This window comes from Mastomys coucha, unplaced genomic scaffold (genome assembly GCF_008632895.1).
Source record: "Mastomys coucha isolate ucsf_1 unplaced genomic scaffold, UCSF_Mcou_1 pScaffold17, whole genome shotgun sequence".
Lineage (NCBI taxonomy): Eukaryota > Metazoa > Chordata > Mammalia > Rodentia > Muridae > Mastomys > Mastomys coucha.
The window spans coordinates 4,702,237-4,717,104 of record NW_022196899.1 but is presented as its reverse complement, the minus strand read 5'-3'; the positions used below and the strand labels follow the sequence as shown (position 1 = coordinate 4,717,104).

Genomic DNA, 14,868 nt, shown 5'->3' with positions numbered 1-14,868 from the left:
CCCAGATAGCAAACGTTGCTCATGCCTGGGGAGTTATGGGGATCTGCCTGGGTAATGTTTCAGTTGTGCAACACGGGGTTCCTGAACAGGAAGGGAAATGAGAAAATGTACACATGTTAATAAGTATGTAAACTCTTCGAGGGATAAGGGGTGTTTTCTTTATTTGAGATAGGGTTTTGCGTTTTGTTATATAGTCCATGCTGGTCTCAAATCTTTGCACATGCGAGGCCTGCACATTTACTACTTAGCACTTAGCTGCACCCCCAGACATAACGAAGTTCAAGTTCTTTTTTTATATTACAGAGTTTCCTTCTAAGCCAAATTTACCTTCATATTGAACACACACACACACACACACACACACACACACACACACACACACGCACAGAGCACCTCAACATACACAGAAAGAGAGTGTTACCACTTCTACACATAAACATCACTTCAAGAGGAGTAAGAGTTTATTCTGAGGAAATATGATTGGCTATGGCTCAAAAACACGGATTTAAGCCACCCTCAAGCCTTGTTCCTCTTTGCAAACAGCGTTTTCCGCTCAAGCAGGTGCACAGGGGGCGGAGAAAGGGGCAGTCGCTAGCCCAGAATCCTGGGAGGAAACTTTCCTGGTCACAAACTTGGGGTTGAAGAGCAAACGCCACCCGCTCGTAGCTACTGGCGCAGCCTCGGGGTCCCCTTCCCTGCCAGTTCCTCTCCCCTACCCCCACTCCCTCTCCCGGTCTTTGCCGACCTTCCGCGTCCCCCGCCCAGCGCCGCTGCCCCAGCCGACGTGGCGGAGCGCACAGGTCGCGGTCAGGTGGTCGGTGACGCCCGGGACCGGCTCCCGGGAGGGCGGTGCCGACGCCCGGGGTGGGGACTGCGCGGGCGGCCGCGGGCGGAGCGCGGAGCGCGGAGCGCGGAGGAGCGCAGCAGGCCGAGCGCCGGGAGCGAGGTGGCTCAGACATGGACCGCGGCGAGCAAGGTAGGCGGCGGCTGGCTTCTGGCTGGCGGGCGTGCGGAGCCTCGGAGCCGCGTCTGAGCGACCCCGACCCGGTTCAGTTCGGTGGCCGAGCCCCGGGAGCCTCTCTGAACGAGCGCGGAGAGGGAGGAGGGGGGCCGCGCCGCCAAAGCGGGAGTGTGAGCGAGTGTACTCCGGCGTGCCCGAGCCGAGTGTGCGCGATCGCGTGCGAGTCTGCGGGGAGGAGAAGGGTGGCCGAGAGGGGCCACGGAGGTGTTCGGAGGCGCGCAGGGAGGGCCACCTCCGGCAGCGCGCCGGCCTCGGGGGTCACCCGCAGATCCTGGAAGTGATGGCGTTCAGATGGGACCGGGACTTGTGAAGACTTCCTGCTCGCCAGTCGGGATTGGTTGGTGGCCTTTGAGCCCGGAGCCACAGGGTTTGGGTGTAGATTATTTGCCAAAGAGGAGTCCCCAAACTGTGGAGTGTAGAGTGCAGCCTGTAGGTTTGGTTGGGGGGGGCGGGGAAGGGAGCTTTCACTATCTGGGTCTTAGCTACCAGCCAGGTGAATCGCACAGCAGGTAACCTTTGGTTTCCAGCACCAAGGTGTACCTTTTACTTCCTAAGATAGCTAGTCAAGTTGAAATTGCCCAGAATAGAATCAACGGAGAGGTGGCCAGAAGCAGATTATGGTTTTCAATTGAAATATTGTCTACATGGGAGAGCTCTGCTGTGAGAGGGAATAGAATGCTAAAGAAAATACCAAATATTTTGGAAGTGGCTTTAGGGATCGTTCCTGATGCGAGAACCTTATTTTTCTGCTTATTTGCTTCCGGTGTTTGCCCTTGGTATGAGTATCAAGTACGAGTTTTTGAAAATGTAAATAAAACCGTATTTCATACGTACTGTGTGTATTTTACCTGTTAATTCATCTGTAAGGTAGATTTTTTTTTTAAACCTAGTAATCGCTCCTTTCTCTTTTCCCCCACGATAATTTCACGTTCACTCTGTGTGCTTATAAATCTTCCTGTTGTTACTCATGTATCTATGCCTATGCATACGCGCCCTCTAGACTTTTGGCTTTTGGGGTTGCACCTCCTGTTGCCTCTTTGAGCCTGTGTTAACAAGGTGACTTGTTCGTTGTAGGTCAGTGAGTTAGTAAGTTTGTTTGGAAAACCTGGGACACCTGTATAAACCAGCACCATTCTTCCCTCTGATTTTGGTGCACTTTGTCAGGGTGCATATGTGTGTGTGTTTGGCTTGTGTGCCTTATGTGTGCTTGCGTATGACTCTGTTTTTTGTCATGTCTAATATACCGATGGTTTTCGGTAGCAGCCTGCTACTTTCAAGTGTGCCGAAGTGCTGTTTGGTTTCATGTCTGTGTGATTGTTCTCACGAACTGTGCGTTTCAGCCAGCAGCTGTTCGGCCTTCCAGCAGGCTAACGCACTGTGTGGTTTTATGGGACGTGTTTTGTTTTTTTTTTAAGTTCCTAATTCTAGGACTTGGACGGTGAGCCTTTGCAGGCTTCAGCTTGGTGTTTTCTGTGTGCGATGCTGCTCACTTGCCATGCCACTGTCCCCTGTCCCCTCCTTGAAGAGTGCAGGTCCCTGGGTCCTTGGGGGAAGGCCTGCTGCCTTATTCTTGCTGGATTTCCTAATAGCTTTGTGACAGGTGGCCTACCTGTATCTTATCAGCCAGTCCCCAGAGAACAGGGTAGGGACTCGGGAAAGCTTGTTGATGCCTACGCTGAAAGGTGCTTGTGTAGCTTCTGCCAGCTGCTGGCCTCTGTCTGCTTGGTTCCTAGTTCCGTTTTCCTGGGATCTGGCTGTGTTGGGCGTGGCAGGTGACTTGGCCTGTAAAGGGCCTTTGAACTGGTAGTGCAACGGCTTCAGCGTTAGTGCGTCTGTGGTGGGACTCCTTGCTTCTTGTGAAGGGGTGGGAGGGACACAGGGCAGTTTTAAACTTGGTGTTCACCAGCAAACTGTGTCGGCTGGGATAGTGTGTAGCAAACTGTGATTCATTCTACCTACCTACCTATCTATGTATCTATGTATCTATGTATCTATGTATCTATCTATCTATCTATCTATCTATCTATCTATCTATCTATCTATCTATCTATGTATGTATGTATGTATGTATCTATCTATCTATCTATCTATCTATCTATCTATCTATCTGCAGAAGTATATTTCAATCTATATCAGAAACTGGATTATATTTATAAGCTTGGAGTTTTCTTTTTTGTTTGTTTGTTTGTTTTGTACTTAGTAGAGTTTAAAATCTTGGTTCTTAACTGTGGTACAAGCCCAAAATAAGAACAATTTTTAGGCATTGGATTTCATTGTAATAAGGCTATACTTCAATGACCCTCACATCACCAAAGGATTTTACCTCCATCGTAGCTAAGCTGAGAGTTGACAGTTCTGCTGCACCAAGGAATGAATTGTAGGAACGATTGTTGGATACAGACTCCCTGCTATGGTCAAAACTATTTGACTTGAGTGAGTGACTTTATCCTCAGCCCACAGAGAACAGGTTACATCTATTTAAGAAATGGTGTGTGTATTAAGATGGTCTATCCATGAAGTCATTCACCAACTGTTTCAATGAACAATGGTTCTGCTTGGAGGGTGGCACAGACATTAGGTGAGGTTAAGAATCTGGTTCATTGGCTGTGATAATTTGGAAAAGCACTCATCTCAGAGAAAGAGTAACTCATAAAGTCCTCTTTTTCAAACTTGATACAAGAGCTACAAATGTCAAAGCTTGGAGTTTTCTTAACGCTTGTCCCTTAAAACGTCACCAATAGCTGTTTACAATAAATGCCCTCTTTCTTGTCTTACATGAATTCACTTGAAAAGGGCTTACATTTTATACTTGCTGGTGCCCCAAATCTACCTTTTGCTACTGATTTTCTTGGCAGACCTTTAAGCTTAAAGACAAACAGTGTTGTGTTCTTTGATATTTGTAGTATGTGGCCCAGATTTTATTTTTCTATTTTCTGTGTAGACTCTGGGTCCTGTGCAGCCCTTCCGTCGTAGGGGTTCTCAAACATACCTTCCTCTGCACAGTGCCTTTCAGGAGTTCTCAGAAACTCGATCCGTGTGGTGTTTCCTATGTTGCCACTTGCGAAGTGGAGCATGCCTGTGTGTGAAGACAAAGCCCTCCTGTCTCCTTTTAAGGAGACATATTTATACATATTTATAAGCAAGGACTCCCTTACGTCATTAAGAACCCAGCACTGTACCATGTCAGCCCCGGATACCCACCTGCTCAGCGTGTTGTTAGCTTAAACAGAATACTATTTTAGAGAGAAGGAGGGAAGGTTGCCAGGGCCAGAATCCTGAGAGAGAACGGTGGGTGGGGAAAGAACAACAGAATGATGTGTTGTTCCTCTTTGACCGGCTAGCCTTAGAGGTAGAGCATATCTGGGATGCCCTTTATTTAAACGTGAGGCAGGTGTAGAACAGAGAAGGATGGGTACCCCACGAGGTCTGATCCCTAGACCCCGGGAGTGGCCTGCCCACATTAGTAAACTCTCTGTTCATCTGCTCAGTACTCCCTGTTCCTTATTGGGTGGATGTCTTTGTTAGTCATCCTCCACTTCCTGCCTTTTTTTTTTTTTCTTTTTGTGGCAACCTGCCTGGTCCCTAGGGGAAAAGCCAGTAGTAAAAGTGGCTGTGGTCTCTTAGCAGATTCTTAAAACAGAATAACCTGTGTGTATAATGAAAACATATTAGACACCCACAGTTCAGAGCAGAACAAAGCAAGGTCCAGTCACCCTGGTATGTGCTATGGAACCCTTTCTAGCAGGCTAAGCTTATTTTTCTACCCTCTTGAGGTTAATTTACTGTTTTAATTGTTGACTCTTGTATAATAATATCTTTTGAGACTCTCCCAAACACTATTTAAACTGGTTGGGTACCAGTTGTGCAGAAACCATCGTTGTTACATTTTTTTTTTAAATTAAAAAAAGAAATCAAAGGATTCATTGGTTGTTTGATTGCTTTATATAGGGCTTTGCTATGTAGCCCAGGCTGGCCTAGAACTTGCAGGCTTTCTGACTGTGTTCTGAGGTCATAGGTGTAGGTCATCATGCCTGTTGAATGGGGTTAATAAAAATTGAAAAAAAAAAGTTCTAAAAATACATTTTCTGGCACTTAAATAGTCATTTATGTTAGAAGAATTGGAAACGTGGACAAAGGAAAAAGAAATAAAACTACTTTTAACACCATTCTGACCAGCCTAGTATCTTTGCTTGTTCATCTACCCCTTTAAACTGGCAAGCCGTAAAGCCGGAGCGTTCATCACCTGTGTAATTGTCTCTAGGCTCACTGCCTCAGTTGCTAACCTAGGCCTTGTACTAGAAGCCTCTAGCCCCCATACAATCTTGTTTAGGCCTAGAGTGTTTTCAGCTGCTGAGATGTTATTGCGGAATAGGTGCATCCCTTCTTGGTTCTCTCTGAGCTCTGGCTGGCTGATCCAACTCAGCAGTTACGGTTCGAACTCTCCACGCTGACTGATTTAACCGGGCTTCCCTTTTGGCCTCTGACTGAATAACTCTGCTTGGCCTCATGCTAACTCTGGCGATCTGTTCTAATCTCCTGGCTCCCGGTTCTCTGGCTTGTTTTCTCTTTACCCGCCTCTGTACACCCGTCCCAGTGAGACTGCCTCTCCTTCTCCTCTCTATACTGCTCTCTTAAGTAGCCTCTCTTTGCTCCCTGTTCTCAGGAGAGTTGGGCAGATCCTATTCTGTCAAACCTTTCTCCGATTCGTCACTTTGTCTGCCACTCAATTAGACTTGACTTCCAAACATGGGTGCTTTCTTCTGCAAACCAACTTTCCCTTCATTGTTTGGGAGTAAAAGTGTGTACTGAGGGTGTGTCTGTGCACCAGGCAGGTGCGAAGGCCGAGTCACACCACAACTAGAAACAGGTTTTTAAAGTAACTAACATGATCTTAGGGGTCACAGTGCAGCGGCATCCTATCTTACAATGAACCCTTTAAAGATAAAACTCTATTTTAACCAGGCTTAGTGGTCCCAGTCTGGCGTGCCAGCCTCTCAGTGGCTTGAGGCAGGAGGATCTCAAATTCAAGGCCTGCCTGCGCCACAAAGTGAGTTCAAGGCCAACCTATCTTAAAGTTAAGAAGTAAACATCAGGCGAAAGTAGGCTAGCTCGGTGCCTGTGAGTCTCCCTAACCTGTCAAGGCTGGGGATCTGTTCTCTAGTACTGCCAATCAAAAGAAAACGTCAGCCCCCACAACGCAGCAACCCTTCCTTCCTATCTATCTATCTATCTATCTATCTATCTATCTATCTATCTATCATCTATCTATCTATCTGACCTATCTGAAATTTGTAATTTTATTATTTTTTGTATATGGGTGTTTTGCCTGCATGTATGTCCAGAACAATTTTTTTTTTCCTGAGACAGGGTTTCTCTGTGTAGCCCTGGCTGTCCTGGAACTCACTCTGTAGACCAGGCTGGCCTCGAACTCAGAAATCCGCCTGCCTCTGCCTCCCAAGTGCTGGGATTAAGGGCAAATGCCACCGCCACCCAGCTCAGAACAATTTTTTTTTTCTTTGTTTCTTTGGTTGGGGCTGCTGGATGAACTGGGTCTGGAGAACAGAACCCAGGTAAGGCTGTAACAGTGGGCGTGTCCCCAGCGACGTCATTGCTGTGTGTGTGTGTGTGTGTGTGTGTGTGTGTGTGTGTGTAGGCCATGGTGCCTTTATCTGTCTTCCCTTACCCCTTTAGATACAGTCTCTCTCTCGAGCTGAAGCTCTTGCCCTTGCCAGGCTGGTGAGCTCTTGGAAACTGCCCCTCTCGTCTCTAGTGTTGGGGGGTTGTAAGCACTGGTAGTGCTGTCTTGCTTTTTGTTTTTTACATGGGTTTTGCTTTGTTTTGTTTTATTTTTTGAGACAGGGTTTCTCTGTGTAGCCCTGGCTGTCCTGGAGCTCGCTTTGTAGACCAGGCTGGCCATGAACTCACAGAGATCCACCTGTGCCTGCCTCTGCCTCCCAGTGCTGGGATCAAAGGCATGCACCACCACCTGGCGGCAGGTGCTCTCTTGCAGTGCGAGCGAGCGCTGTTGCGCACTAAGACAACTCCCTAGCATTTTTTTTTTTTTTTTTTTTTTGGAATGTGTGTGCATCATGCCTGTAGGAAGAATTAATTCTTAGAGGAATGTGACTGTTCACTTTTGATGGTGCCAAATCCTGCCCATGGAAATGGTGCCAATTATTCTGCTGGCATGTATGAATATCTACTTCCTCACACTATGTGGTCGGTGTACATTCCTGTACATTCTCAGCTTTACCTGTCTTACAAAAGAAAGATGACTCCTCCTCTCCCCTCCCTCCCTGCTCCTCACCACCCCACCTCTATCCTCACCCCTCTTCTCCATCCTCTTCCCTACCCTCTCTCTCTCTCTCTATTTGGAGACAGGTTCTCACCGAGTAGCTCACATTGGCCTCCCGGGTGCTTAAGCCCTCAGCCTGAGTCTCAGCTGTGAGCAGCGCGATGGCTGATGTCCTTTTCTGATAGGAAAGTGCATCCACTCTTTTTTGGATGTTTCAAACTTACATTTCCTTTTCAGCAAAACATGCAGCTGTAATCATTGCCGGTTTTTCTGTTGTGTTGTCTACGTTCTCCGAGTTCCCCGCCTTGATCTGTAAAGTTCTGTCTTCTGTCCCAGAGGCTGGCATTTGCTTTCCCTAGGTTGCGCTTTCTTCTGAGCTTTAAGGTGATTTTCCTGTTTTCCCAAGTAGGAATTCTAAGCAACGATATTCTTCATTTATAGCTAGCTCCTAGCTTATGAATCATTCCTAGAGTGCCTTCTTCACTCTGACTTCATATTTTATGGTTTTATTTTTTACATTTAAGTCTTCCATCCATCTGGAGTTTATTTTAATCAGGGGTGTGAAGTAAGAATCCCAACCAACACCCCAGCTGGGTGGTGATGGCGCACGCACATTTGCAGGCCTTTAATCCCAGCACTGGAGAGGAAGGGGCAGACAGAATCTCTGAGTTTGGGGTCAGCCTGGCCTGCAGAGAGAGTTCTAGGACAGCCAGGTCTATACAGAGAAAACCTGTCTCCAAAAGCCAAAAGAAGAGGAAGAAGAGGAAGAAGAAAGAGAGCGGGGGTGGGGGGGTGGAGGGGTTGGGGGGGGGGACGAGAGAATGCCCCACCCCTCTGTCTGCCCGCCCACTGGCTCTACGCTCCCAATACCATTCCTTGTCCAACAGGTTTTCCCTCTACCAACTGCAGGCACCGCTGTTGTCAGACTCCACGTTCTTGTTTCTTTTTTTCTTCTTTGCTTTGTGTGTTCACTGCCAGTCGCGAACTTCACGATTGTGAGACTTGCTCTGAAAGGCACATCTCCTCCATTGTTTCGTTTTTGTTTTTTTTTTTTTTTTTTTTTTTTTTTTTTTTTTGGCTTGCCGGCAGAGTTTTCCTTTACTATTCTTGCCCGATTTTATTTCTAAATGAGTCCTGCTGTTAACCTGCCCAGGCGGAAATTGCGTAGAAGTGCTGTGAGTGTATCCCCTTCTCTTTCTGTAGAAGCATTTTCCCCTCCTCCATGGCTTTTACCTTGTAGCCCTTGAATGCTGAGATCATAGGTGTGCGGTAGCATACACCGCTTAGTCTGGTATTTTTCTTTAATTACTATTGAACACCTTGAATAATGTTTGTCAGAATCGTACTATGTGTACAGTTTGCTTTGCATGTTATTAGATAATAAGATATTTACCACAGCTTTGAAAAAGACAGTGGTTTCATGGCTTGACTGTTGTAGTGTTTCAGGAAGGAATGGAATCCTCCCTTAGGTGGCCCTGGGCCATTGTCTCCTCCTTTAAGAGTTAATCCAGTTGTACTAGTCTAGCATCTTTCCAAGGGACCACTTCTCACAGAAGTGGTTTCACTTTAAGCTATGACTCAAGGGTAGGAGGAGTAATGACTCCCCCTCCCCCCAATTTGAGACGAATTGGCTTTTCCCTCCCCAACACCTTGCTTCTCCGTGGATGCCATCCTTGCACCTGTGGAGCTGTCTGCCTGTCCCAGCACAGAATGACATAATGTCCCCTTCTTTTCTCCCTCTTTTGAGCATTGAGAACACGTACTATGTGTTGGCTTAACCAAAACATCATGACTTTCTGTCTTCGTTTGCGTGGTGTCCCTCCACTCAGCGCTGCTGGGATTTACAGCTCGCCTCTCCTGGGGCTTTCTCTGGAACTGCATTCAGTAAGCCACCCTTCTTCAGTTCTTGCATTAACGAGTAAGAAGCCGACCCTGGTTTCCCTGGTATCGTAGCCAGGAACGGACTTCCTAACGTTTCTCGTAACTCTATTATTGGTACGTTGACATGGTGTGTCTCTGCTGTTTGTAGGTTATATTCTATTTTTTTTGTCATTACAGATAATTCTGTAAGAGAAACAGTTGATCATGGATTTCCTAGAGTATGTCGCGGATGTAGATAAACTTTTAATAATTGTTACTAGAAAAAAAAATCATTGCCATTTTTTTCTTGTAAAAAAGTATTTAGAACTTAGCTTGACGTGGTAGTCCCTCCTGTCATCTCAGTGCCCCGGGAAGCTGAGGCAGGAGAGTTTTAAGCCTGTTGAGTGAGTGGCGGTTCCACTGTTAATGCTTGGCTTATTTCATTTGGTGCTGTGTCCGTGCCGTCGGGGCCTATCCACGGTGTGATGTGTGATAGGATTGCTGTCTGGGGACCGGGACATTCTGTGCATGTGTGTTCTACATTTCTGTGTTACTCGCCTGCCCTTGGCCATCCCTTCTGTTGCTTCCTCTCGATTCTGTGACTAGTACCACAGCAAACATGGGCGGATATAGATCTCCTTCAAATTTCTACCTTCTCCTCAGATATGTGTGACATCCCTTGGCAGTATCGCTAGCCAACCTTTTAGTTTTTGGAAAACTCTGTTTATTGTTTTCTGAAATGATCCCCACCTGTGGCGCCCAGGCTTGTGATTTCTCCACATCGTCCCCAAGGACGTGCTCTTTTCTTGCCATTCTCCTGGGTAGTGGTGCCGGGTGCTACAGCCTGACTATAGCCTTGATTTGCGTCTCTGGTGGTGAGGAGTGGTTTGGACCTTTACATGTTGCTTATTAAGAGAAATGTCTGTTGAAGCCCTTTGCCTGTGTGTTGTTGTTGTTGTTGACTCCCAGAGTTCTTTATAGATACTTTGTAGATCTTTGTAGATACTGATCTTCTGTTGTCATGGTTTGTATGTATCTTTTTTTTTGTTGTTAAAAAGCTTCGCTTTTTATTTCCTTAATTGTTTTTTACTCTCTTTTGTTGATTTCCTGCCTTCAAGGGAATAAAGCTTATGGTTGAAAATGTCATTTTTATGTTTCAAATGTCTCTTTCCCAGGAGCTATGACTGATTTAGCTACTGTGATTCCTTTTGAGATGTTTTTTAAGCTCCTCACTTTTCATAGTAAAGCTCACGCCGCCCGTTGCTTTTCCCTTCCCTTCCACTTCACCCTTTTCCTCTGTGGCCCAAAGCACTTTATACACTTACACACACCTTCGTTCCCACCAAACCATTATCATCTTTCCCTAGTTCTTAGCCAGGTTTTTTTTTTTTTTGTTCATGTTTTTCTTACCATTTAGGTTATGCTGTGTTAAAAAAGGATTTATTTGTACATATTAATGAGTACACTGTAGCTGTCTTCAGACACCCCAGAAGAGGGTATTGGATCCCATTACAGATGGTTGTGAGCCACCATGTGGTTGCTAGGGTTTGAACTCAGGACTTCTGGAAGAGCAGTCAATGCTCTTAGCTGCTGAGCCATCTCTCCAGCCCTGTACTTTTAAATGCCAACTTAACTAACAGAATATGGTATTAAGAGTAAATACCTCTAGGTGACATTTTGGGGTACTGAGGTGTCTCCGAGTTGCCTTGGATACTTCTTTCTTGGATTTTCTGTCTTCTGAATTTAAGGGCTTTGGTAATCAATACTAAAAACAGTGGTTTCGGCTATTCATTTATATACCTTAACTCACGAACACTCATGTTCAAGAAAAAGGCAAATTCAGTTTTAAAAACTGCATGTATGAAGTTTTTGACTGGAAACTCAGTGGGTCATGTGATCCCTGCTGCCTCCTCAGGCTGTTGGAGCCAGTGTGGATGGGCGCAGAGTGTGTGGCTCTGTCAGCAGGGCGGGGAAAGGATAGGATGTGGTTCAGCCAGCCTGCTAGGGTCTCTGGGATGCTGCTCCGTGCTCAGTATGGGTGTTTCTAGGAGGCAGACTAGAAGCACAGCCTCATCGCATGAGTAGTGGTTGGAGAGACTTCAGTGTGAATGGAGTCAGACGGGAGTAGACAGAAAAAGCTAAGGATTAGGGAGAGAGACTGGCTCTGCACTGAGACAGGAATATATGTTCAAATATGCTCCTGGCTTTATATAAATCCCAGAAAAATGTGTTTTGTCAATAGAAGAGGAACTGGTTCTTTCCCTTCTGCGGTGTGTCTGTAAAAATGCCATGTCTACTTAAAGCGGATAGTGATGCTTAAGCTTGTATTGGGCTAAGGTGGTTAGACATAGTGCCTTGTCATTTAGTAAACCAGGTTCTGTCAGTGTTAACTAATGTCTCCAGAGCTTAGACTGCACAGACGCATGCCTTGTTTTGTTTGTTTACATCCCGGACTGTCCCGGAATGTTGCCCAGAAACACCTTGAGCATCTGTTCCTCTTGCCTCTCTTTTTCAGTGCTAGGATTACTGGTGTGTGACACTGACCTCGATTTAGGTAGTGCTGGAGATCAAATCCAGAGCTTCCTATGCCGGCCCAAATGTTCTACCCACTGAGCCGCAGGTCCAGACCCCTCAATCTATATAGGATAGTTTGAATGTTGCTTCGAAGGACATAGTGCTCTGGAGGCCATGCCTAGCTGGAATTTTCCACTTACTATTTTCAGAGCATGGTAGTCCCTGAGCTCCTACAACCGTGGAAAAGGACCGCGCACCTAGCAGCAGCTTGTCACAGAACCCCAGTGGGATGTCCACCGGAGTGCCAGGCATCCCGAAGTGCTCTGCACGTTGTTGCTTTCTCCGAGTCTCTCAGCCCTACTGTCATTTTCAGTTGTTTTTTTTGGGGGGGGGCATAGTTGCAGTGGTCACAGCTTCCCAAGATCTACACTGCCAGATGCGAAGAGCCGTTCAAAAAACATTACCCTAATTAAACCGATTGTTTCTAAGAAAATAGCACTGGGTCCAAGAGCAGTTTAGTGTATGATTGCTGAACAGGACACACCATGCTCTTTAGAAATGTTTTCCTCGCAGCTAATTAAAACAAAATTGGAATCCGGTGGGAGGAACAAGGTTGCAAGCCCTGCCTCCTGATTGCTTGCGTTTTTTCTGGAGCCCTTTAGTATGATGGCATTTCTGCAGTGCCTGCTCTGTGCCAGCCTTCACTAGAAGTGTGTCCAAGCTCATTCCCGCCCCCTTTCTTTTTAAAGACTCTTGACAAGCCCTGGGAGCAGGTGCTGATGTGACCCCCCCACTTTCCAGGATACCTTCTCCAGAGCACAGTGCTTGTCATCTGTGTCTCTGGGCTTCCGACCTGTGAGGTTAGGCTGAGGCATACACGTCACTGTCCAACTGAGCATCATCTAGAACTTATTCAGTGTCCCTTTTCCCTTGGAGGGCAGTAGCATGGCTACTGTGGAGTGTAGAAGGTAGCTAGAAGGGAGAGCCTGTATGTCTGTCTGTCCCTCTGACTCAGAGCTAATTGGAAATGTTGAGGGCAAAGAATGTTGGGTATGAAGTTGTATCTGGGTTCCAGGTTTCCTGTGTCTTTTCCTGGTTCTGAGACGTTGGGCAGGTCAGTTCACCTATCTGACATTGATAGTACCCTGCGTAGCTAAGGTGTCACTGACCCTGAAGCTGAACGATAGGTGATTCTGGAGTCCTTGAACTCAGTGGGTCCCAATGCAGGACATTTATGTAGTGTGACCACCCGCAGGCTCGGGGATGTATGGACTGACAGACTCAGGAAACAGCTATTGTGTTCGCTGTATCACCTTGCCAGGAGAGGAAGCCCGCCACCCTGGGCTGGGTCTTTGATGAGAACTCAAAGTAGTGGCATTTGAACTTGGCTGGAGTGCATTGGAGGTTGTGTGCCGGTGTGTTGGTGGTATTTGGAGATGAGGAGTTTGGGGGGCAATCTAGTCATGGAGGCTGAACTCATGGCTAGGGTTGATGTACACCCCCGGCCCCCTCGTGAGTGTGTGTACGCACATTTGTGTGGAGCTAGGAGTCAAATTCCAGTGTGGTTTTTCAGGCGCTAAGTCTGCCTTGCTTTTATAGACAGGGTCTCTGTGACTGACGAGACTCTCTTCCTATTGGCTAGGCCGGCTGCCAATGAGCTCCAACGATTCCCATTGGCTAGGCTGTCTGCCAATGAGCTCCAGTGATTCCCAGATGGGATTTCATAAACACCTTGGCTGGCTTTTTAAAAAAACATACAAAAAACACCCCCAAAACATAGGTTCTGGGTGTTGTTCTCTGTCTGTCACCGGAGGAAGATAAAGCAACACCAATCTGTGAGCTGGAAATCGCAGCTTGCGCTGAGTTCCCGGTCGGCTGCCACCTCCATTTTGGCCTTTAAACAAGAGCCTGAGAAGTGGGGTCATTGAAGCTGCTCTGTGGTCCTAAGGGCTTGAGCTGACAGAGACCAAGTGCGGTGGGAAGAGATGTGACAGAGAGAGAAGGGAGGAAAGGGGAGCTCGTAGGGGAGACTTCGAGCGGAAGCAGGGGACTTGGCAAGCCTCAGAAATGGCCTGTGCCTGGGGTTGAAGGTGGACCTTGGGAGTTTAAATGCAGGCTCTTGTGAGTGAGGGTCAGGAATTCGGACTAAGAAATGTCACTGGGCAGTGGTGGCACATGTTTTTAATCCCAGCACTTGGGAGACAGGGGCAGATGGGTTTCTGAGTTCCAGGACAGCCAGGGCTACACAGAGAAACCCTGTCTCCAAAAACAAAACAGAACAAACAAACAAACAAAAGAAATGTTGCTTGGCTTATGCATAGGAAGTATGGAAGCCAGATAGGGTGAGCCACTTTGTTCCAGGCCCGAGTTGAGAATGCTGCGGATATTGGGTGTGTTGTGTTCCTAGGAGGCCTTAGGGAGAATAATTCAGGTGTCTGGAGACTCAGGTGGGAAAAAAAGAAGGACGGGAAAGAGTTTCTTTTCTTTTCTTTTTTTTTTTTTTTTTTTTTTTTTTTTTTTTTTTTTTTTTTTTTTTTTTTGGTTTTTCGAGACAGGGTTTCTCTGTATAGCCCTGGCTGTCCTGGAACTCACTCCGTAGACCAGGCTGGCCTCGAACTTAGAAATCCGCCTGCCTCTGCCTCCCAAGTGCTGGGATTAAAGGCGTGCGGCCACCACTGCCCGGCTGGGAAAGAGTTTCATATTGGATGTAGAAAGAACTGTGCTCGCCAGAAAACACAGAAAGGACTGGACCACCAGGGAGGCAGTGAGTGTGTGAGAGCTGAGAGCTGCTCCTCCTGAGGTCTGCTCCCATTCCAACACTGTAACCAGCTCACCCTCAAGCAGCAGCAGAAGCGCTAACCCCGTGGCCGTCCGACCACCTGCTGCTCTTCGCTGAGCTGGAGGACTGATGCCTAAGGCTGGGGTCACCCAGAGCCCCAGCTCTCTAGTGCGGGAGGGGCAGCGCTAGAAGACTCCCAACTGCTGAGTTCCTTGGATGTGTGTATCTGTGGGCCATGTCCCCCATGTGTGTCTTACGAGCTTCCTCAGAGCTTCTTAGGCGGAGTCCTGGGAGAGACAGGCTGGTTGGAGCTATGTGGCTTTTCATAGTCTTGCTTTGTAAGTCACATGATGTCAATTTTTACATCATTCCAGTAGTAGTTAGGACTGTGTCACAGAG

The 14,868-nt window shown here is 47.1% G+C and overlaps 1 protein-coding gene across 3 annotated transcripts in view; it reads left to right on the top strand.

The window, feature by feature from the left end:
- The first annotated feature begins 618 nt into the window (after positions 1-618).
- Tpd52 (tumor protein D52) overlaps positions 619-14,868 on the top strand; it is a 78,247-nt gene continuing 63,997 nt past the window's right edge. The window contains exon 1 of one of the 3 annotated variants that reach the window (XM_031376326.1): positions 619-976. In XM_031376326.1, coding sequence (XP_031232186.1) covers positions 958-976 — 19 coding nt within the window. In that variant the 5' untranslated portion in view covers positions 619-957. Of the gene's footprint in view, positions 977-8,386; positions 8,492-14,868 lie in introns of those variants that run through there. The other 2 variants (XM_031376327.1, XM_031376328.1) reach the window with 2 other exon arrangements.